Genomic DNA, 24,799 nt, shown 5'->3' on the forward strand with positions numbered 1-24,799 from the left:
CGTGCTTTTCACTACGTCTGTTAACATTACCTTCATGGTTTCGATAGCTGTGGTAATATATCATCAAACGCATGTTTCTACTCCAAAAATAGACATCAGTGCAATATCAAATTCCGCCTTAGAAAGCCCAATACATTTATTCTTCATCACATGTCATGCTTCCTAGCTAACGGTGATTTCGACATTTCCAGATGACGGTGAGCGCGTGACCACGCGGTCGCAGGTGCTGGAGACCTCCGGTGGTGAGTACGGTGAAGCGACCACGGTCCACGTGTCGGAGGAGACCGATCGTCGACTGGGAGGGGGACGTGCTCACGACGGTATGCACAGCGGGGACGAGGTCCACGCCAGTCGTGCACGGTCCCTAAGGGATGCCGGAACAGAGACGGTGGTGCAGGAGGGTAAGGCTGTGCCAAAGGATAAATCAGCGGAGTCCAGAGGAACAGAAATGGATCATGATGCGGAAGGTGATATCGAGAATGTGCAACAAAAGAAGCCCAAAAGACTGGAAAGGGATGTTCCAATTCATCAGGATGTTTCAAGTGAAACCGGAAAAGATGTTCCCATCGTCCAGGACGACTTCGAGGAAGAACAAAGCAAAGATAGAGATGTTCTTATAGATCAGCGTGAGGCAGCAGTTGGGAAAGCAAAGGAAATTCCAATACATCAAGATGACAAAATTGCATCAGAAAGAGATGTGCCGATTTTCCAAGACAAGCCCGAAGAAGAAACGAGTGAACGGGAAATCCCAATACAGCGGCTTGATGAAGCTGAAGATAGAAAAGATGAGAGGGATATTCCCATTCAGCAAGATGATGAAAAGCCTGTGAAAGATGTGCCCATTATTTTGGATGACTCAAAGGACGCGGAGGATACTGGGAAGGAGGTCTACATTCAACAAGACATAGATCGTAGAGAAGACGACAATATAGAGGTGGCGCACAAAGATGCTGAGCACAGAACATCCGACACGAAAGTTCCAGTTGAAGATAGAACCGACGAAATACACGAACCTGATGGCAAGACTTCAATGCAACATGAGTCCGTGGCTGCTAGCGATGAAGAAACGTTGACACAACAACAATCGCAAGAAGTCCAGACAGAACAAGACGCCCCTGACATCAAAGCTGATGTAGGAGCACGTGATGCCGTTGATGACGGGACAGGCACGGCTCATCTTGGAGGTGGCACGGATAAGCATGTTGTGAAGAAACGAAGCAAAACAGTTGTCACTGAGTCTTCAGACGAAGAGGGATCTGGCCGTGGGTCTCCTAAGCGAAAGTCAAAACATCAGGCCGACAAGGTTTCAGGCAAAGAAGACCAGGAACCATCAGACGCACCGGATGAGCATGACGCCGAAACATCCCGGAAGACAGAGGATGATCGTATTGATAAAGTGGCAGAAAAAGATGTTTTAGTAGTACAAGAAAAACTTGACAAAGACTCAGCAGAAGATACAGAAAAGCAGTCGACTGAGGCGGATGCGCCAGTACCGGAAGATGATGACGAAAATGTTCAAATGTCTTTGGATTCAAAAACGGTCACCCTTGGTGGTGAGGTCAAAGTGGAGACTGCTATGGGAGAAGAGAAGCAAATTACCATGGATTCAGACGGAGGCTTCAATGAAACTGATAAAAAACTTACGGAGGCTCCTCAGAAATTAAGGCCGGATGAAGAAGGTGAAAAACAGGCCCCAGTCTCTTCCGATGCCGATACTGAAGCTAAAAAGGATAGTGAAGAGCCTGCTTTCGGACTTACGACAACAGAGGCACCAGAAGCCACTGATGTCTCAACTTTCACAGATAACGAAAATAAACGACATGATGAGATCTCAGAACAAAAGGAAAAAGATACTGCTGCTACAATTTCAGAACAACCATCCGACAGAAAACCCTTATCAAGGCGGCTATCAGAAGAATCTGTCGGGAAAGATATAACCGCACAGGATGACAAAATATTTGCATCAAAGCCTGAAAAGAAATCTACACCAATTATCGAGGAACAGCCACAGGAAAATGTCGCACCCCAAAAGACTCCACTCGATGAGGGTGAGGCTAAAATCAGTGAAGCAGAAGAAGATCTTCACCTTGGAGGCGGTACTGATAAAGAGTACAAAGAAGAGGCGCCATTGAAGGAGCCTCCTGAAGAAGACTTCCTGGATTACCGTACAACGGAATCCGAGAACGCCGACAAAGAGCTGTCAAGTTTAAATGAAACTGAAGATAATGAAGGTCAGGAAACACAAACAGTACCGGCTGATTTAGAGTTTAATGCCGAATCAGAAAAATATACTAGATCACAATCAGATGAGCGGGACGCAAAAACTCAAACTGCAGATGATGTCCAGAAGATCCAGGAAGAAACTTCTGTCCCAGCTGATGCTGACATTGTATCTCATCCCAAGGACGATGAAAAAGATGTGGCAATAGAGGAGACTGTCCCAGCTAAGCTGGGCGGTGAGGTTCAACTCAAAGAATGGGGCAAAGCGAAAGAAGGCGATGTCATGGAGGGGAACAGAACAATCAGCGATGATGAACAGGAAACAAGCACTTCTGGCGTGGCAGTCACACAGAAAGAAAATCGTGCCTCGTTGGAGGATGAAGACCTATCTCGACACGCCAAGGACGTATGTGAAGAGAATGTGGCAGAGGTAGCAGACACATTCGATAGCTCTGGGGAGCAGGTTGAACTGAAGGCTACTACTGAGACTGGTCCATCAAAAGCTCAGGATACGATGCAAGACACCAAAGGAAAGCCAGATTCAACCGACGCGAAATTAGAGGAAGAACCAATTGTAACGGGAGATGAGCCCTGTGAGGTGTCGGACACCAAAGAGGATGATGTTGAAGATGCTAATGCTAGTCCAAAGTCGACCTCTGATGAAACTATAACTGAAGAGGACGTCACAAGCGTGACAATAGCGCGTAAAGCATCTGGTCCCGAAAAGGTTTCCGTAGATGAAGATGACTTTTGGGCCCAGCTAGCATCTAAAGATGACGAAGCTACAGAACAAGCCGAAGGAAGCAAGGATTTGCATACATCAGCTAAGGGCAGTGAAAGCGTTGAGGAACAAACATCAGACGAAGTTGAAACTTTGGCAAAACATGACGAAACCAAGACCATATCAAAAGACGAGCCGGATACCGGTGATGTGCAATCTGGTGAGAGACAACCTGAGGAGGATGTTCGTCTTGGAGGAGGCAGAACAAAGACTGACACCGATAAGGGTGACACTGAAACACCTTTGGTTGTAAGAGAAGAAGTTCCCACGCCTGATGCCGCTGCAGATGAAACTGTACACGCTAACGACGGCGAGACGGTTGAAAAGGCAGAAGTACTCTCTGAAGTGAATGTTATGCCAATCAGAGACGAAGACAATGAAGTTGTTAGCCCATCATCTCAGGATGGCGCTGATGGTGACGGCCAATTCGTCAAAACCACTGATGAAGAAATCCAGGACGAAAACGATGGTCAGCGAAAGGGACCAGAAGCTACTGCTGATGGAGCCAAGGTACCTTCTGAGCCCAAGGTGACTGCAGACGTGGATGCAGAAGCAGGCGAACATGAGTCGGCTGCAGAAGGAGAAACATTCACAAAGCCAAGCATCGCGTCCAAAGAAGAGAAAGCTGACAAAGTGCAGGAAACTGAGCTTGATCAGCTTAAGCAAACTGGGGAAAGCATCATCGCTGATCATGAGGAAATGAGTAACGACAAATCACTACAAATGTCATCCGGTGATGAGTTACAGCAGCATGAAAAAGAAAATGTTGAAACGGCGATTGCTGGTCCCGATGCTTCTGCTGATATTGATCTAAGAACATCGGATTCCGAATTGGATCAGAACGAAGCAGCTGCCAAAGTCAAAATTAAAGCACCTAAAGACGCTAAAGACACGGGTGATATGTCAGCAGAGATGACATTGGAAGAGAGCCAGAGCGCCGAGGAATCAGCAGAATATAACGTCAAAGGAGACGCGATAGAAATGCAACAAGATGACGGAGAAGCAACAGCCACCGTCGCTGTCAAACCAGATAGTGATGCAGCAGGGCCTGATGTGGGTGTTACAGACGTTGAGTCTCAGACAAGAGAAGATTCTGATGGACGGAAGAAATCAGATAAGATAACTCGGGATGATGAGAGTCAAGTAGATTTCTGGGCTCAATTGGATCAGAAGACTGATGATGACCAGGAAAGCGAAGAGCCTGCTCGTATTGATATAGTAATGCCAGATTCTAAAGATCAAAACGAGGCAGCTGCAAAAATCAAAATTAAATCACCGACAGACGCCAAAGATAAGGGTGACATGTCAGCAGAGATGACCTTAGAAGAGAGCCAAAAAGCCCAACAACCAGCAGAATATAACGTGCAAGGAGACGCGATAGAAATACAAGATGACGAAGAAGCCACAGCCACTGTCGCTGTCAAACTAGATAGTGATGCTGCGGAACCCGATGTGGCTGTTACAGACGTTGAGTTTCAGACGAAGGAAGATTCTGATGGACGGAAGAAATCAGATCAGGCAACTCAAGATGACGAGAGTCAAGTGGATTTCTGGGCTCAATTAGATCGAAAGACTGATGATGACCAGGGAAGCGAAGAGCCTGCTCGTATTGATGTGACACTACCAGATTCTGAAACAGATGAAAACGAGGCAGCTGCCAAAATAAAAATCAAATCGCCTAAGGAAACCAAAGAGAAAGGTGATATGTCCGCAGAGATGACCTTAGAAGAGAGTCAGAGTGCTCAGGAATCAGCAGAATATAATGTCCAAGGAGACTCGATTGAGATGCAACGCCAAGATGACGAAGAAGCCACAGCCACCGTTGATGGCAAACCAGAAAGTACCGTTGCAAAAACTGAAGAGGCCCTTACGGACGTCGAGTCTCAGACGAGAGAAGATTCTGATGGACGGAAGAAATCAGATAAGGTAACTCAAGGTGATGAGAGTCAAATAGATTTTTTGGCTCAATTGGATCAGAAGAGCGATGATGGTCAAGGAATCGAAGGGCCTGATCGTGTTGATATAACACTACCAGATTCTGAAACAGATGAAAACGAGGTAGCTGCCAAAATAAAAATCAAATCGCCTAAAGACACGAAGGAGAAAGGTGATATGTCAGCAGAGATGACGTTGGAAGAGAGCCAGAGTGCCCAGGAATCAGCAGAATATAACGTCCAAGGAGACGCGATCGAAATGCAGTGTCAAGATGACGAAGAAGCAGTAGCCACCGTCGCTGTCAAACCAGATAGTGATGCTGCGGAACCCGATGCGGGTATTACAGACGTCGAGTCTCAGACAAGAGAAGCTTCCGATGCACTGAAGGATCAGGTAACTCAGGATGATGAGAGTCAGGTGGATTTCTGGGCTCAATTAGACACCAAGAATGACGAGAGGGATATCGATAGGCTTGTTGATGAGAAAGATGCTGCCGAGACAGAGGCCGCAGTGATTGTCGAAACTACTGAAAAACAGACCGTGCCATCAGATGTGTCTTCACCGCACGAGAAACTTTCCAGTGACAAGGACCAGGAGGAGGAAAAAGCCGACAGGATTGGGGGAGGTGTAGCCCAAGAAGCCTCAGCCGGTCATCAAGATACTCCTGAACAGCTCGACACACAGACTGACAAACCTAGCAAACCGTCATCAAAGAAATCGAAAAAGCAAAAGAAAGCCTTATCCACGGACGAGGAGAATGTTGCTCAAGAAAAGGATGGGGTGAAAACGGAGTTAGCCAATGTTCCAGAGTCCGGTGAAAAGCAGAAGCCACATGAGGCAGCACTGATGGAACCTCAGGAGAAAGAAGACGATGCAGCTTCATTCAACAGCGTCAAGTTAGGAGATGAAGCGAGACTTCAGAAAGAAAAGGAAGATGAACTGCATGGTGAAGGGGATGCTTCTAAAGAAGCTGCTCATCCTGCCGATGAAGATAACGCTGTTGATTTTTGGTCGCAATTGGCACAGGAAAAGGACTCTTTGGCATCTGCTCTCAAACCAGACGAAAAAGCTGGCATGGAGGAAAGCTCTAAGGCCCAAACCCTTCCAGCTCAAAAAGATCAAGAATCGGACGAAGTTGTCCCATCTAAGGGTGATAATAGTAGTCCAGTTGATATAAAGGACATCGAAAACAACCAGGCAACAACGGACACGAAGGAAGAAGCTCCAGATGAAAAACCGGAAAGAAAAGCAGAAGTAAAGAAACCAAAGAGAAAGAAATCAAAACAAAAAATAATTGAAAGTGAGGCTGAGAAGCCTACCGTCGCTGAGGAGCAAAAAGAAAGTCCTCTCATTGCCGATTCTCAAACTAAAGACGGCACGGGCGAGGATTTCTGGGCGCAACTTGCACCGGAAACAGAGGACACCCTTGAAAAACCACAAAACATAGAATCGGATGATTCGAAAGACAAAGCTAAAACACCGTCATCGGATGACACAAAACCTGAGCATCTGGACGACAGTCAACTGCCACTGCCTGATAAAGAGCACGATGCTGCTACCACGCAAGCTACAGAGAGTGACGATGCGCAGTCGAAGTTGCTGGAAGATGCATCCGTTGGTGACAGCAAATCCGACAAATTAAAGAAGGAAGACATACCATCCATAGATGAAGTAAAAGAGGAGTCTGTACCAGAAAAACCGGATGCATTGATTGAAGGCACCAGCGATATCAAAAACCAAATAAACGAAGTAGAAAATGATGCTGTTACAGCTGTAAAAATGTCTGGTGATCAAAAAGAGGACGAAGGCTTCGGGTCAAAGATCAAGGACGAATCAGAAGAAACCCCTGAAGTAAATAACAAAGAAGAAAGGAAAATAGATAAACCGATTGAACGTGCATTAGTGGAAGATCAGAGGCACCAAGCCGAGACAGATGACGGAGACAGAAAAGAGAAGGATACAAAGGACAAGAAAAAGAAAGCAAGGAAAGGTTCAATAAAAGATAAGGTAGCTGAGGGACAGAAGCAAGAAGTCGAAAAAGGTGATGTACTCCAAAAAGGAGAGCAGACACAAGCTAAGGAAGACGAAGGTACCGACTTCTGGGCGCAGCTTGCTGATGACAAAGACACTACTGAGCCCCAAGCAGAAGAACGTCTTCAGGCTAGTGAAAAGGATGTACAAGCCACCGAAGATCAGCTTCAGAAAGACGACCAAACTAAGGGCCCCGAAGTTTTAGAGGACATTCAAGGGGCTAAGACGCAAACAAATGACGGGATTCCAGACGTTGGTAAGAGTGCTGAACAAGCTGAGGGCGGTGACACGCCGAAGGATAGTGTTGCTGACTCAAGCAAGCCAAAAGCAGATGCTGACGACAAAGTGAAACCAAAAGAGAAGAAGAAGCGGAAGAAAAAGGAAACTAAGGCAGATTTGGAAAAGAAACCAGATACAGACAAGAAGACCAAAGAGACAGATCAGGATGTAAGTCCTGTTAGCGAGGCTCTAAACGCTGATGGGACCAAAAACACGGATCTTATAAAACGGTCTGTTGAAGAAACGCTTGATGCTTCTCAAGACATTAAGGCTAATGAGGCTGATGTTTCTAACGGCGAGAGCAAAAAGCTTCATCAAGCCGAAGAATCGAATATTCAAGATGCAGCTCAGGAAACGGAGGCGAAGCTCGAGCTTGATGAGCTGAACAAGGTTAGCGAAGCCACCAAAACGCCTGGTAAGGATTCCACTGCCTCTCAGTCGAAGAAAGTCGACGAGTCTGATGCCACTACTGAACAGAAAGAAGAAGGAGACGCCAAACCAGATACAGATGTGAAGGATGTCAAGTCAACGGATGATACTGAAGGTAAGCCGGATAGCTCAACAACAAAAGACAAAAAGAATCCGAAAGCTACTGACAAAAAGAAACCGAAAACCACTGGCAAAAAGAAAGCTGAGGACAATGAATCCAAAGAACGCTTGAAGGACGAACCACCAAAAGATGACTCAATGAAGAAGGTAACACAAGAGACGTCAGAGAGTAAGGCGGCTGACAAGAATGCCGAATGTGAAAAAGTAGACTTCTGGTCACAGCTTAATCAGAATGCAGAAGAAAAGCCTAATGTATCTGGAGACACGAAAACGAACGAGAATGAGCCAGGAGAGTTGAAAGAGGATAAATTAGTTGTCCAAGCTAAAGATGGTGAGCTCCAGCACTCAAAGAGCGAAACTAGCGACGGTGATGAGACGGAAACCACTGCACCAGCAAAGACTAAAAAGGTCGAGTTTTCCGGGGGAAAAGATCATGAACAGGTGGAAGAGAAGCTAGAAGACCAAGCTGATCGGCCAGCTCTGCAGAAGAAGGTGTCTTTTAATCTAGACGATTCCAACGCAGATGAATCCGATGTCGTTCAGGACAAGGGTCACGAGCAGTCAGATTTGACGGAGGACACTGCCGAACACAAACTGAAGTCTCCTCCTCCGTCTCCCGTGCCTGGATTGCTCGAACCACAGGAAACCCTGGCACTCATTGCGGATTTAGGAGAGATGAAAGCAGGTACAGCATTGCTGAAGCTTGGTGACGAAGAAGAGCAGCATTTGAGCGTGTCTTCGATCGATGAGGGCCAACACGCGGAAAAAGGTGATGCTGATATAGCCAGCGACAGCGCGGAGGAAGTCGAATGGGACGACGACGCAACATTGGCTTCAAACAAAAAAGCTCGGACTAAAGAAATGCAGATAACTGATGATGATTTGACAGCTAAAAAGAACGAAAGTATGCCCGAAGACAGAGCTACAACAGATGATGTACAACCTGAGAAATCCAAGGCTGCTGATGGCGATGCCGATAAAGTCAAAGGAAAACGCGAACATCCGCCTGAAAATAAACCTGAGGTTTCCGCACCAAATGTGGAACATGAGGGGGTTGAGGAAGAAAAGGGCATTGAAACAAAAACAGAGGAAGAGAAAGACGTCTCCAAGCTATCAAGAAAATCAGAAGCATCAAAAGATGATTTCGAGCCTATCGCTAAGGACGTCAAGGACAAAGTCCTAGAGAAAGGGGTTCTTGATACAGAACCTGAGGGGCCTTTACAGAAACAGCAACCTAAGGAACAGGGTGAAGATGCACGAGAAGATCAACCGAAGGAAATTGATAAACTCGATGCAAAGCAGCGAAAGACCGAAGAGCTCCAAGAGAAACATGCGCCTCAAAAGAACATTGAAGACTCGCCCCGGCCTAAAGAAGAATCCGACAAAGAGGACAAAACTAAACCTGAAAAGCGAGTACGCAAACGCTCGTCCTTAAAGCCTGATGAGGCTTCAAATGAACAAAAAGAGTTGCCTGAAAATTCCGAGATGAAACCTGAAAAACGCTTAAGACGTCGTCGTTCTCAGAAAGCCGACGAAGATGTCACCGATAGCCAAACAAAGACCGAACATGCAGACAAGCGGGCGAAAGCTGATGAAAGTGTTCGCTCGTTCGAAAAATCCAGCGAGGACATTGCTAAAGAAAAAGAAGAGGGCGACCGTCACCCAAGCGATGTGAGCGATGAAAAGACGTCTCCACAGAGTACATCGAAAGGACGTGACAAAGATGCGGTTGAGAAACCAGACATTCCTGAAGAAGCTGAGAGAAAGGAGGTGCCAGAATCTAAGGAATTATCTATATCTAAGGTGCCTGAAGATAGTAAAGTAGAATCGCCCGCGGAATCCGACAAATTAGACGAAAGTAAACCTGAAAAGCGTGTACGTAAGCGACCGTCCCTAAAATCTGACGAAGCTGTGACTGAGGAACCTGGAGAGACGTCTACAAAACCAGACGAACACAAGCCTGAAAAACGCCTACGACGACGTCGGTCCCAGAAATCAGATGGTGTCGCAAAAGATCAAAAGGAAATAACAGGTGAGGCGGAGAAGTCACCGAAGGCAGATGAAGAGCTAAAGACTCAGAGACCAGCCGAGAACGCCGCAGGCAAACAGGATAGTCCGAGCCGTCTTGACGGTGATGCAGATGTTACAGATTCCTCGAAAAGGCGTCCATCGAAAGGAGAGGGCAAAGACGTGCCTGAAAAGCAGCCTGAGAGTCTGGATAAATCTGACCAAAAGGAACATGCAAAGACAAAAACAAAGCCGGATGAAAGTGCATTGGAAGAAGGAGCTGACACACCTGACGACAGCAAGCCAGAAAAGCCTGTGCGCAAGCGTCCGTCCTTGAAGTCTGATGGAGCTATAGCAGACGAACAGAAGGCAATACCAGACGAAAAGAAACCCGAAAAACGTCTGCGACGTCGCCGTTCACAAAAATATGTTGAAGACGCCACAAACGATAAGAGGGAAACTACTGAAAAGACAGAAAATGTACCACAGCTAGATGGTGAACGCCAATCTCAGAAAGTTGATGAGATTGCGGAGGAAGAGAAAGAAGCAGCCGATTCCCCGGATAAACGAGTGCGCAAACGAGCCTCCAAGAGTCCGGACGATGTTGCTCAAGAGGAGAAACCAGGAGGTGACGAAAAAGAGAGTGAAGATCTTAAACCTGACATCCAACAGCAACCAGCGGAAAAGGCTGACGAATCTATTACAGAAAAAGACCAGCATACAGTGCACGATGAAGATTTAACGCCAAAAGCTTTTGAACAGGAGCAAGAGAAAAAGTCAAGGAGGCCGGACCAGGAAACAAAACAAGAGAAACAAGCACGAAGAAGCAAGCCTGAAAGTAAAGAAGAGCCATCGGTGAATGATGACGAAAAGCCAGGGGAAGACAAAGAGCGACGAGAAAAGCCACGGAGACGGCTTTCAAAGCAACGTAGCAAGGACAAAGAAGTAATTCAATCGAAACCCGATAAAGAAAAGGATGTAGACATTAGCACGCAAGAAAAGGAACATATAGGTCGTGAGGAACCACTCCCGGAAAAGGATGGACGAAGACGTTCCACTGGAGAGAAAAGGGTAAAGCCTAAAAAGGATCTCGAAATGAAAACTCAGAAAACCGCTGATGACGTATCCCAGAAACCTTCAACTAAAAGCTCAGAAAATGAAATGGCTGATAAAGCACAAGATGTTGATACACCTAACAAAGATAAAGAAGAGCCACGTGACGCAAAACCCTATCGCCCTTCTGCAAGAAAAGACAAGGCTCCAGAGAACGATCAACAACCTCATCCCACTTCTTCGCACAAAAAAGCTGGGGATGAGTTCAAGACTGGAGATAAGAAAGCATCTCCAACGAAGCTTGATGATGGTAAACTGGAAAGGAAAATACTTGATTATGACCGTCCGAGAGACCATAAATTCGATAGGCCTGGAGACCATGATGTGAATGGTCGTCCAAGTACTGATGACCGTAGAGGTCCACGACCGACGGGTGGTTTAGGGGATAGACGTCCCCTGGAAGACCGGAATCGCCTGTCGCGAGATTACGACACTCGCCCTCGTAATATTCGTCATGATGGCAAGGATCGTAGTCCCAGTGACTATGACCACGGACGTCCACGCGATTACAAAGAAAATCGACGAGGAGTGCATGATGCCCATCGCTACAAAACTCCCGATTATGACAAGCCTCACCAGCGGGATACTCAGGGTCATAGAATCCCACGACATGACAGAAGTCCTCGATCTGGAGACCATCACATCCCCGGAGTAAGAACGCCGGGTAGCAGGTCTCGCTATCCGTTGGATTATGATGTTGAGGGCCGTAGCCGTCCCCGTGATGTCAATGATCGTCAACGATATGACTATAATATTTCAAGCGTTGGGGCTCGTCATGAAGGCATGGATTACCGACCACAATACTACGACATCCAGGGCCGAAGGCCTGGTCCGCCTGGAGAGTTCGACATCCATGACTATACACTTAGACAGGATTTCGAAGGCCGTCGACCTACAAATTATGATAGCCACGTACTTCCTCGAGTACCACCCCATGATGCACTGCCACGGTATGGAGGATACCAAATTCAAGACCTGATGATTCCACGTGGTGATGACTACCGTTCGCCGGAGCGCAGGGATATTTACGGCTACAGAATGCCGCGTGGGGATGGGATACTCCACATTGATGACTATCGATCGCCGGAGCGCAGGGACATTTACGGCTACAGAATTCCGTATGGAGATAAGATATTCCACATTGACGGCTATAGGGATGGCAACGTACCCAGAGATCACGATCATAACCGTGACCGAAGTTCCCTTGACCTAGATGCCTTGGACGTGTCAAGACGACCACAAGGTCTTCTTGAAACTACTTTGAGGCACTCAGACATTCCTCCTCGCAAGCGTATGGTTGGAGACCTGCCGGAAGACTACGATGTGTATGGTTACGTGATTTTGGACTATCTGAGTGGCGACAAGGAGCCTGAGTATCACCGGATGGGATTCGACATTTACGGACGCAAGCCTTCACCGGATAGCAAGGAAGGTCTTCCGGCTGACTACGACATCAGTGACTGGAGTCCGCGACATGACGCGTCAGCACCTTCCCATCGTCGTACAGATGAGGATGTCAGCATCCGTGCGCCTTCACACGATGGCAGTCGTGGTCCAGACGCTGCATCATATGACAGTCCGGGGCATAGGATTCCACATGATAGTAAGGATCAGAAGCCCCACCGAAAGCACGTGGACTTCGACAGTCACGTCGATATATCACGTGACAGCAGGACATCCCGACCTCGTCGCAAAAGTCACGATGCTCGTCTTTACCAAACTGATGAAGGCACCCGAGAACACAAGCACCTTCCGAAAGATCGTGACAAGCGCCGTCACAGCATCCCACTAGACAGCAGAATGTATCAGCATCCCTCAGGTGACGTTGATGCCCGCGGTCGTAGAGTTCCGCACTATGATAAACGGTGGGTCCTCCGTCCCGGTGACTACTACGACATCCACGGTCACATGATACCTCGCGATGGAAAGGGATTCGATTACTATGAAGGTATCTATGACGCCTATGGGCGAAGGATTCCCAACGAAGAACTTTTCTACATTCCTGGTGGATATGACATCCACGATCGCACGCGTCTTTCTGGAAGCAAGGCACCTGGTTCGTTGACGAAAGGCTACGATATTTACGGCAGAAGAACTCCTCACGACAAAGCACACTTCCTTCCCAGCGAATATGACATCTACGGTCGAAGAATTCTAGGCCCCGGTGTTTACGCACCACTAGGCGGCATTGGCAGCTTCAGGGCTCCTAGTGACGCGCTTGTAGAAGCATCACTTCCGAGTGAGTACAGCATCTTGGGATACGTGATCGTGCCCGACGTGTCACGACGTGAAGGCCCCGAGCCAACGCTTGTGCGCTACGACCTCTTCGGCTACCGTCTACCGGAGATTGGCCGAAGACCTGACCTGAGCCCTGAGGATTTCGACATCTGTGGTCACGCGCTGCTGCACGAGCGTTCCGAGGCGGACTCGGGAGAATACCGCCCGGTGGATTATGCCGTGTTCGGTCGGCGCGCTCTGCCCGGGTGGCAGCCCCCACCGGTGGACAGTAGTCTCCTGGGACACATCACTCTGCGGGACTGGGACTCTGAGGGCGGGGGACACACTCCGTTCACGCTGTACGGTCAGCGGACCCTGCAGGATGTTCTGATTGACCGTGGCCCACGCGCCGGAGTGCACAGTCCGTGGGGTCGCCGCTCCAGCCCACCGCCCGGCCTGCGGCGGCTCCGGCTGGCCGACCTGGACACCGAGAGGGGCTTCGGCGGTCCGGGACGGCGGGTGTTGACAACGCGCTCGCGGCCTCGCACCAGGAGGGAAATCGTCGCCCAGTTGTCTGTGCCGCCGTGGACCACGATCTGGCCGGGCCGGCCGCTGCCGGAGGTCCGCTCCGAGGGGGATCTAGGTGAGGGGTTACAGTGCTGGTCTTCTCTTCCGCTCCTATCAGTGTGTCTGAGATCTACGCTCCGAACGACTCTGAGCTCAGATCGCACCGCTTTACAGTCGAGGCTCTGTCACGACTTCACTTCAGGCTCGCTCATTGCGGCCTCGCTGATGCTGACTTTACAATGTACTCTTGCCGCTGACTTATATGGCTTTTGGAAATCGCTGCTATTTTTTACGTTTTTCTGCTCTAAGATTACAGCATTGTTTATATTTGCGGGATGACATAGGTCTCGATAATGTAACATGAAAACTACTACTTGCATATTAGATATGAATAAGTCTTTAAGGGCTATTTTCAACCATAGCCGTACTTGGTTTAAGTGTGTATTTCTTTATGCTTTCATGCGTTGTACAAATGAAATGGTGTATTTCGTCATCTTCCTTTTATTCCTGTACTTCACTTCCCTGGCATGCATCTGTGCTTATTTTACTAACCTGCTTTGTGTCGATTTTGCTAATAACTGTGCTTGACTCCATACGTATACAGCGCTTTGCCTTTTATGGTACTCTGACCTGTGCTTATGTCCATGGTTTTACGTCGCGAGGAGTCGTCATTGCTTTGTACGAAGCACAGCTTACGCCGTAACTCAGTGTTGTCTTTGAACTGAATTGTATTTTTGTATTCTTCTTCAGGGAGATATGTATTATGCGTTCATTATTGTCACCAACATCGGACAAAATAGAACAGGAAATAGATGCAGATTGTCAAATGGTTTGGAACATACGTTTTTGACAGGTAAAATATGAAGCAAAATAATTTATCACGGCTGCTTCTTTGTTGATATGCCGTGAAATAGTCATACAAAAAAAAACTGGTAAAATATCTGAATTACGTGCTTATAGATCTTTCGTACGGTCTTACGGTAGGCTTCCTGTGATAATGCTTCTTGGGAATTGGACTTACTTGCAGACTCGACGCAACTATCGCATTTATAGACACAATCTTTCAACGTTTTCTTCAACGTTTTCAGCGCTGCCGCAGATCCTCACCAAGTTCACTGATCTCATCTGCTACATCAACGAGAACAAGATCCTGGTCATCGAGGGCTATGGCAACCCTATTCCGGATCCGCACTGGTAAGTCTGTTCAAAATGTAAGATCGCCACAGCCTAACTACTTTCAAGTTTCGTCTGATGAGCATTGAGCAAATACTCAAGCTACTCACAATGACGATGACCAGTAGCTCAGACTTCCACAAAAAAAGCTCAGACTTCCACACCAATCATTGTTCGAACAAATGTGTTTTAGCTTCTTTAAGCGTCTTGATTTTGCTCCCACTGACGAATCCGATCCCCCGTCCCGCAGGTTTATGGACGGGAACGAGATCCACTCGTCCGAAAACTACGTCATCCAGCAGGACAAGCACAAGTACCGGCTGATCATCCCGCGAGTCAAGTATGAGGACGCTGGCTCCTACAAACTCACGCTCAAAAACCGCATGGGAGAGGTCACCGAACAGTGCAAGCTCATCGTCAAGCGTAAGTGATAGGGAGAATTTACATGGTACACCATCTGCTCTACTAAGAACTCTTCACTCACTTAGGCAGCCAAAATGACGTTGATCTCAATCGAAGCCCTTAATGAGATTATGGGAAACTTGACACTTCGGCCCAGAAGCACATTACTTTAATCACTTCTGCTGAACTGACGCTTCTCATCACTCACATCTTTTTTCAGCACTGAGCGATCTGAAAGAGCCTCACTTCTTCACCCATCTGGTGGACAACGTCAAAATGAAGGGCGAAGAGACGGTGATGAGTGTGGAGATCCGCGGCATCCCACAGCCGGACGTCAAATGGTGAGTCACTTCATAATACCCATAAACTCAGTCAAAATTGCGATATGCAGAATGGTTTTTGAGTCCATCTTATTATCAAGCAAATGATCAGGAAGTAATATGCAAGTAACATACTTTAATGAACGTTCTATATAGCAGCAATGTCCAAAGTCCGTTAACCCGCGAGTTGCTGGGGGGGGGGGCGTTAAACGCCCCCACTTTTTTCGCCGGGCCATAGCATAAAAACGGCGCGCCGCAGGCGCGCCAAATTTTGGGTAGGGGAGAGTGGGGCAAAGCGGCCACCCTAACGCTTCTCACGATGCCAACGCTTGATTTTTAAACTTGGAAAGATTCTTTCTATACCAATGTGATCCCTATTAAGTTGCCTTTTGTTTCAACTGCGTTTTATTTCCAAAGGCGTTCATATATGAAAGACATTGACAAAACTTTAAACCTATGCATATTGGCCACTTTGCCCCATACCCTGGGGCAAAGCGGCCACCGGCGTCTTCTCAAGTCCCGATATGAGAAACAAAATAGTTGCCTTGTGTACGACTAGGGTATTTGATGGTGACAAGGTTAAGCGAGGATGGATGTTTACTTTATCATCTTCCACCTCTAGGTAAACAAATAAAGGATTTTCATGAAAATAAACATTTAATTATATTATTTGGTAACTCATGCAACTGAAAAGTAGCCAAGATGAATGCATGACGACACATTTGAATATAAATAATGTTTTTTATCCAGATGGAAGCAACTTATGGCCAATTGGGGGGTGGCCACTTTGCCCCGGCCACTTTGCCCCGCGCATACCGTCCGAGACAAAAATATTCCAGCTTAGCTATTAGTGGGGTAAAAAACATTAAACTTGGTAGAATACATGTACGATAACCATGCAATGCATGGACAAGAACGCTTATAAAAATTCCAAACGGTTATGGAATAACATAACATTTAAAAATTGTAAACATAGTTGGTAACCTGGCAAGAAATGCTTTTCCGTGTTTCACAGAACAATGGTGATGGGCCTGAAACCCCGGTCTGGCTCATTCGAACGACCGTGAAGAGAAGTATAATTGGAAACCATAAATTGGAACTGACGCCAGCTATGAAGGGCTAAAACGATGGGTGGCCGCTTTGCCCCGGGTGGCCGCTTTGCCCCACTCTCCCCTACCTGTAGGGAATTGATTGAAGGTTATTGTGACAAAGTTTCAAAAAAATCGGTCGGAAAATTTTTGAGATATCGAGGTTTTAGTGACGTCATGATTTCTGAGTTTTCGACCAAAAACGGCATATGTTCAAAAAATCATATAAAATCACAGAATAGACATGCAGACATGCCGTTAACGCCATTAGACTGCCAATACCATGAACAATCAAATGGCTATCTTCGATTATTGATTATCGTTCTGAATTTTTCAAAATCTTGAACTGAATCTTGGCAATTTCTCGTGACTACTTCACGACCATGATACATGCATTTCTTAAATTGAGCTTTTTGAGCCAAACACGTACACATATGATAAAATGAATGTCACCATCGTGTTCTACGCCCCAAATTACCCATAAAACATGTGTCACAGGCTGCGAATATCAGTTTCGATTTTCGGGGATATGTGCTTACCCGGTTGACCTGACCTTGACCCTGACCTATGCTTGACTGACCCCTACATGGAGCTGACACTCTTGTAGGCCTTATATGATGGATTGAGCACCAATTTGACAGAGTTTATGACGAGAGGCGCCCATTGCGAAGTCCTGAAGTCCATGCTACTGAAAGCCCGATTTCAGGTGTTTGACCTGACCTTGACCTGACCTGTGACCTCAAAATTCAATTTTAAAGTACTCATCTGAAGCGTCTCGTCGCGTTCTTTCGTTTGCCGCCTCGTGCGTTTCGCTGCGCCTATCGGTTCTCGAGTTATCGGCTGGGGGCGTTTAACGCCCCCCCCCCCCCAGCAAACGGTGGGTGGCGGAATACCCCAGCAACTGCCGAGTTAAAAGAGTCGATCGTCTGACGTTGAGAATATGAAGCAGTGATAAACTCCTATATCGGAAATATTGCTCTCTGCTAGTTCTGCAGTCATTTGTTGTCCCGCAGACTGTGCACTATGGCGATGGACTCGCCGTATTGCCTCCTCAACCCACGCTCTCCACAGGTACAAGGACGGCGTGGAGCTGGCTCCCGACGTCAACATCATGATGACCCGTGACGTGGACACGTGCGTGTACACGCTGAAGATCCGTAACACCGGGGATGAGGACATGGGAGACTACGCGTGTGTCGCCACCAACGAGCACGGAGAGATGCGAGAGGAGGTAGGTGCTAACGAGCTGCTCGAGCCATGTGGAAATGGAGGTCTGTTCCAACGATGCACTGTTTGGAAGTAGAATGAAAGCCCAGCTGTTAGTAATTGTTAGTGAATTTATCTTGTTAAGCCCACGATTGGCTTTGATACATGAAGCTTTGTGATCGACAATAGCCGCCATTGTCGATGGCGGCCATTGGTACGTCATTGTACGCCAAATGGTACGGCAATGAATGGCGTACGTTCATCCACCATACAATTCTTCCAATCGGTAGCTAGCCACGTCCGTGCAGATGGACATCTGTGACGCTGAGTCTGTCTCTCCACCCAGTGTCGCCTGGAGGTGCTGTTCAAGCCGGAGATCGCCGGTCTGCGGGAGGTGGCCGTCATTCCCGGAGAGAGCGCCCGGTTCCACGCCACCGTCAAGGCCAACCCCAAGTGCCGACTGAAATGGTGAGTCCGAATATCGCGTCACAGTTTAGCTGTTTCATTGAGAACGTTTAGTGATTTATTTCTGCATCAGTTCAGTCGTAATGCAACTGAACTACATCCATCCTATAGACGATGTTGTAGTCCAATAAAACGAGTTTGGAGTAAACAACCAGAAAGGATAAAGTGAATAGGTCAATGGAGAATGTTGCATCGGCTTTTGTTTTTTATTCCAGAAGGGCATTCCGAAAATTCAAGTCACCAACACCATTCCCTGCCCGTTTTCAGGCAGCACGACGGCATGGACCTGCGCTCCACGGAGAACCTCATCATTGAGACCAACGCTGAGAACACAGAGACTAGCCTGCGTATCCAGACTGTGGGGATGCGCGACGGCGGGGTGTACAGCGTGGTGGCCGAGAACGCGCACGGCGAGACCACCTCCAACGGAGTGCTCCTGCTCAGGAGTGAGTCGGGACGGTGGATGGTGATGGGGCGGGATGGGGAACTGAGAGCGTAGGGGCTGGCGACAGGAGGCATTGTATGAAAGAATCAAACGTTCAATGACAAGAGAAGACGTGCTAGTCATAAAACGATAGCAGTGTTAACCCGTATGGGAACTGGGAAGCAAAATGAAATAAAGCATAAGAAGCTAAGCTCAAATAAGTTATTTACTTCAAGTTCATTTGCCTCGTTTTCTTCGACATTCGATCGACATTTGAGTGATTGAGATACCAATCAACGCCTTCGAATGACTGAATGACCCTTCTCGCCCCCTCCCCCTCAGCGGCGATCCCTGCATTCAAGAAGCGTCTGCTGAACACTGGCGCCCGTCTGGGTCAGAAGCTGCTGCTGGAAGCGGTGGTGGCCGGACTGCCCGTGCCGGACGTCCAGTGGTTCAAGGACGGGAAGCCGCTGGAGGTGGAGCGGGTGGACGAGCAGACGTTCCGACACCAGGTGGAGGCCACTACCTCACCAGACTACGGAGAGGTGAGATATGGACGGATGAACAATGGAAGGGCACTATTATCCATCAACGGTTGGTTTGTAGTGGAAGGGAACGCTAAAAGAAAACCCTTTTTTATACATGGTGTGACTGGACTCCCCGGTGCAACCTACATTCGATCTACCTCAGCGTCGGAGAGCTTCGACACAATTTATGTGGACCCTCAGTTAATTTTGTCGAAACTTATCCATCAGCTTTATCAACCTCCACAGGAATAAGTACATACCTACGACAAAACATCACCCAAGGTCACATCTGACACAACCACAGCCAAGTCTCGCTGTGGATTGACGACCCTCCCTTGTGTTTACACCGCAGTACCGGGTGGTGGCGATGAACTGCGTGGGCACCACGGAGAGCAGCTGCACCGTCACCGAGGAGGTCCTGCCGCCCGTCATCGACGCGCGCCTGCCGACCTTCTCCAAGAAGGAGGAGGGAGACACGCTGGTGCTGGAGGCCAAGGTGGATGGCAGTCCGCCGCCGGAGATCACCTGGTGAGAGCGAGGACAGGAAGAAAGGGGCAGATATTCGATGGGAGACTAGTAAGTCAGGGCTTGAATAGTTAGTATAAAAAGTAGCTGAGAAATAACAGGTGATGAATTGAAGTTGGAATATAGGGACAAGATTGGCAGAGTTAGGAGAATTTCAATGAAAAAGATCAGCAAAGTAGCAGAAAATCGATGAACAGATCACTAAGCGATGTTTACGCCAGGACAAAAGTACTCTCTAGCAAGGATCCAATAATGGTGCGAGGAGTTTTTCGAACATAAAATGCAAGGACATAGAAAAGTACGGAGTCAGAACCTCATCATTCATCTTTCTTGCATCGTCACACTTCCGGATCCTAATGCCTTCCACCTCCCTCTGCCAACAGGATGAAGGACGGCGAGCCTCTGGAGCTGTCGGACCGGGTCAAGATCGAACAGCTGGACGACGGCACCGTACGTCTGACGGTCACCGACCTTCGGCCAGAGGACGCCGGACGCTACCGCATGAAGGCCTCCAACGGCAACGGCGACGCCTGCACGGAGTCGGCCGTCACCGTCGACCGTGAGTAGGACGGCGGGGAAAGAAGAGAGGTGGGGGGAGGTGAATGAATGGGGAGGAATGGGATCGTGAGTCAGGACGTATGGACTATGAAGTGGTACCGTGAGTGAGCAACAAGGTCGAAATGTTGATAAGTAGTTGGGCTAGTGCGGAATAACATTCGATGACCCAGCATGATTATTGGTACCATTTTGATAACACTTAGACACAAATGTCATTTTATTCTGATATATTGCTAACGACTTCTTAACCCGCGCCCTGCTGGGGGTCCTGGATTTCCACGCCCTGCTGGGGGGGGGGGGTTTTGAACACCCCCCCCCTTCTAACTCGGCTCCTGGGCCACGTAGCGATACGCGGAAGGCGGCGTTCGAAAGAGCGTCAAAAATAATGAGGAAATCATTTCGGTCAAGTTTTTGGTCAGGTCAAAGGTCAGGTCACCAGAGGTCATTGAAGGCAAAATTTCGCCGATTTCCAGGTCGAATGTAGACAATTTCCAAGAAGCCAACGCATAACTCTGGAACCAACAGAGCTACAGCGCCGCGGAAAAGCGCATTCGATAGCCCTATTAACGCCCTTTCTGAGTAATTTTCTCAGATTTGACCTAACGTCAACGGTTTTGCCTGCAGGGGGCAAAAACTGGAAAAATAGCCGATTTTTTTCGGAAACAGTTTTTCTGCAATAACTTTTGACCCAAGCCTTGTACGAGCTTACTTTTACCGGCATCGTGTTCCTCTCGTCAAGACGCATCGAATGAACTATAGCTTGACCTTGAAAGGTCAACTTGAAAATTTGACCTCAGGTCAAGGTCATGACCTGACCGGAAAGGGTCATGTTGCATATCAGTCGATCCGTATCGTCGACCTGAACACATCTAAGGCGTTTTCATTGCTCTAGCATGCCTCTATCAAAAGTTATTTGCGAAAAACTGTTAGATACCATTCGTGACCTAAGATGACCTCAGGGCATAAACAGGGGTCACGGACACAATTTTCATGTTCAGTGTGTCTAACCCACTTGTAATTCAGTGTTTGGGAGTGCTTATAATGTCTTACGTCCAAAAGAGGCGCATTTCAATTTTCTCCCATTGACTTATATGTAGGTAATGGGGAGGTCGCAAAATTGACCTGACCTTAGGTCATCGATATCAAAATTCTGAGATAAACATTTTGTACATGCTATTGCTCTTAGCAATCGCTGAAAGTTTCAAAGCGATCGGTCACTCGGTGTAGCTATGACAGACATTGAAACTTTTAATGAGGTGAGGTCACTTCAAGTGACCTGGTGACCTGACCTTGAATGACCTTGGTCTGAAATTTTCACAACATGTGTAGAATTGATGTATAATAAGGTGTACCAAAACGGCGGCGCTCCGCGCCGCCGTTTTTGAGATATTCGCGAAAAACCACAAGGGGGGTGTTCAAACACCCCCCCCCCAGCAGGGCGCGGGTTAAGAGTAGTTTCACATGACCGTGACGCCTCTTTTACGCCCAATGATTGAATATCGGGGGATAGTGTCAACGTACTGAAGTTTGCTCCGTCAACATTGACAGGCTGCTTCATACTTCCCAAGGGCAGTTTCTCACTCAATTTCTCGTCATTTTTTTCAGGTGTGCCTCGTAAGCCGTCCTTTGACCAGACGCTGGGTGACGTCACCGTCACCGAGGGAAAGCCACTCAAACTGGAGGCCAGGGTGCTCGGATACCCGCGGCCCGTGCTCAAATGGTGCGTATACCGGCGGCAGTGGAGAACGAAACTGCTAAGATAGAGACGGTCAGTTGTAATGAGCGGGTAGTGATAAATTATGGGCGATAAATGCTCTCATGGGTGAGCGGGAAAGCTGCCAAAAGATGTCAAGGACGCTTCGATAAGACGTTGTTTCTCCAGTGATAGCTGAATGGGTTATAAAGTCAGCTAGCAATAAATAAGTTTCAGGGCACGGCAAATATTAAAGCGTACGACTTGACTTCAGCACGCCCATGTGTAAAGCATAAACCTGACCTCTATACCTCACTCTTGACATACGCCAAAGAACAGCCGTCCTCCGACCGACTCTGACACTCAACCCCCCCCCCCCCGCCTCTCGCGCGCCAGGCTGAAGAACGGCCGCCCGCTGCACGGCACGGAGCACATTTCCATCACGACCACACCGCAGGGCACCACGCTGGTGGAGATTGAGGGCGCCACGCCGGAGGACGCCGGCACCTACTCCGTGATGGCGGTCAACGATCTCGGAGATGCTACAGTCGAGGCTGACGTGACGGTTGAACGTGAGTGGAACGGGATGGTGGTGTGGAGAGGGAGATGGAGGGAGGGAGGGAGGGAGGTAGGGAAGGAGAGAGAGAGAGAGAGAGAGAGAGAGAGAGAGAGAGAGAGAGAGAGAGAGAGTCGGTGAGTGACCGTCTAGGAGGTGAGTGAATAATCCACAGAATTGGTGTTAAATAAAGCAGTGTGGGTAAGTACTGTAGCTAGAAGTGGTTTGTTGCTGTCTGTCGATCTTTCACAGGTGTTTCACGCGTGCAGCCATGTTCTCAAACTATCCAGCTTATTTCTCTCCACTTCATGTCTGTCTCGTGTTCTTTGCGGTTTCTATCTAATGCTTTAGCTTGCCGTTGCGGTTTCTTTCTTACGATCTTCTGGCTGGTGGTAGCTAATCGTTTCTGCTGTACATATGCAATTAGTCTTCATCATGATTGGTATCAGTGTTGGAAGATGTTACAGAACGCTTTGTAGGTAATGTGTGCGATTGGAGCAAACATACATATGTTTCTGTCAGACTTTCACTGTTGTTAACCAAGTGTTCTAATCAATGTGTTCAATGTTCGTCCATTGTTAATCCGTGTACTCGTAGCTAATCGTATGTAGTAGATGTTACGTGCTTAGTGTACGCATGAGAGCTCCGAAATGAACCAACAAGCTCGTTTATACTGAGTGTTGCATGTTGATTATCCTTGCAGAAATATGGAGCCCGACGTGCAAAGTTACTTTCGGTAAGTTTTGTCAGTCTGTACAAAGACGAAGAAGTACGTATGTACTTACGGAATCACTTCAGTCGTTTACTGAAAGCGCTCTAGCTGATCTTAGCAGACCACTTCTTCGTTTTTTCCTATCTTTCATTTTCCCTTATAGCTGAATGACAAACATCAACCTTATGGACATAACATATTTTTCAATTTCAGGCGCAACGAATATGTCAACTTTTTTGTACCCATGCAGCTTGCTGGGCACATACGCAGTAAAAATACAGAACATGCTCTTTTTTACTGAAGTCGCTAAACTGTACATTTTACTTCCTTGGCACGATTTTTGTGTTATTGACCGCATTACAAACTGTGGTTTGGACTGGCCGTTATACTGCGACGGTACATTTTGATGTTTAAAATATACAAGAAATAATCAATTATCAGTCTTAACCTGGTATTCTGCACAAATAAAACCATGTTTGGCATGGAATTTAATTAGCCCGCAGCAATAACACCTGCAATCGAGTCTCCTCATGTTCGTGTTGATGTTGATGACGATTTTAACGTAATAGAGCCATATGCTGATATTTCGCCATTGACTTCCTTAAGTAGGTACCTACCCCGTGCAGCTTATAACGACATCAGTATAACGCCTATTCTCCCCGCCCCTTGTCTTCCAGCGCCGCACCGTAAGCCGCTGATGCAGGACGCCTTCCGACCGGTGCGCGCCGTCGAGGGGTGCCCGGCGCGGATCGAGGGCCGCGTGTCGGGTCACCCTCCGCCCACCGTCACCTGGTACAAGGACGGCAAACCGCTGGATGCCAACGACCGCGGCAAGCCGTACCTGCTGCCTGACGGTACCTTCGGGCTGGCGTTCGACCGCTGCCTGCCGGAGGACTCGGGCGCGTACACGGCCAAAATCTCCAACTCGGAGGGCGACGCAGAGGCGGCCGCCAAGATGGAGGTCATCGGTGAGAACTGGGGTCGGGGTTTTTGGGATAGGCAGTACAGGCATTTCGATGTTGCAGAGGCTGCACTTGGAAGTTGCTGTCTGTTCTTGCAGTATATCTTTAATTTGGTAGTCATTCGGGAGCAAAAAACTTTCCAACATGAATCAGGCTTGGTTTGGCATATCCCGGCACTAACCGTGTTTACATAGGGTTCCCTTAATCTTCCCCTATTTGTCTCTTAAATGTCCCTTATAAAGGAATCCTCTGTCTCCTTTACCTCGCTTCACTACAAATATGGCGCAACTAAGTCATTCTAGAAGCAGTTTGCAATTTTTACTTACCTTTAGGGCTCTCCCAAATAGCTTCCAGACTAGACACTGAGGTAAAAGTGATAGCACATGAAAGCTCAAAGCAAGAAAAATCAGAAAACTATCTGGCATTTAACATACTTTAAACGGCTGATCTATTATTCAAGTAGGTGTAATCACATCCACCGCAATATCA

The 24,799-nt window shown here is 47.8% G+C and overlaps 1 protein-coding gene across 8 annotated transcripts in view; it reads left to right on the top strand.

Moving 5' to 3' along the window:
• The window catches only part of LOC122389875 (obscurin-like), a 95,306-nt gene that overhangs the window by 22,373 nt on the left and 48,134 nt on the right, over positions 1–24,799 (top strand). For 4 of the 8 annotated variants that reach the window (XM_043382336.1, XM_043382337.1, XM_043382339.1 and 1 more), the window contains 14 exons: positions 192–13,775; positions 14,788–14,893; positions 15,123–15,295; positions 15,495–15,615; positions 17,754–17,913; positions 18,235–18,356; positions 18,621–18,799; positions 19,120–19,322; positions 19,657–19,832; positions 20,213–20,388; positions 21,993–22,107; positions 22,477–22,652; positions 23,340–23,372; positions 24,026–24,316. In XM_043382336.1, coding sequence (XP_043238271.1) covers positions 192–13,775; positions 14,788–14,893; positions 15,123–15,295; positions 15,495–15,615; positions 17,754–17,913; positions 18,235–18,356; positions 18,621–18,799; positions 19,120–19,322; positions 19,657–19,832; positions 20,213–20,388; positions 21,993–22,107; positions 22,477–22,652; positions 23,340–23,372; positions 24,026–24,316 — 15,615 coding nt within the window. The remainder of the gene's footprint in view (positions 1–191; positions 13,776–14,787; positions 14,894–15,122; positions 15,296–15,494; positions 15,616–17,753; positions 17,914–18,234; positions 18,357–18,620; positions 18,800–19,119; positions 19,323–19,656; positions 19,833–20,212; positions 20,389–21,992; positions 22,108–22,476; positions 22,653–23,339; positions 23,373–24,025; positions 24,317–24,799) is intronic. The other 4 variants (XM_043382335.1, XM_043382340.1, XM_043382341.1 and 1 more) reach the window with 3 other exon arrangements.

Source organism: Amphibalanus amphitrite, unplaced genomic scaffold, assembly GCF_019059575.1.
Source record: "Amphibalanus amphitrite isolate SeventyFive unplaced genomic scaffold, NRLGWU_Aamphi_draft 000375F_arrow, whole genome shotgun sequence".
Classification (NCBI taxonomy): Eukaryota; Metazoa; Arthropoda; class Thecostraca; order Balanomorpha; family Balanidae; genus Amphibalanus; species Amphibalanus amphitrite.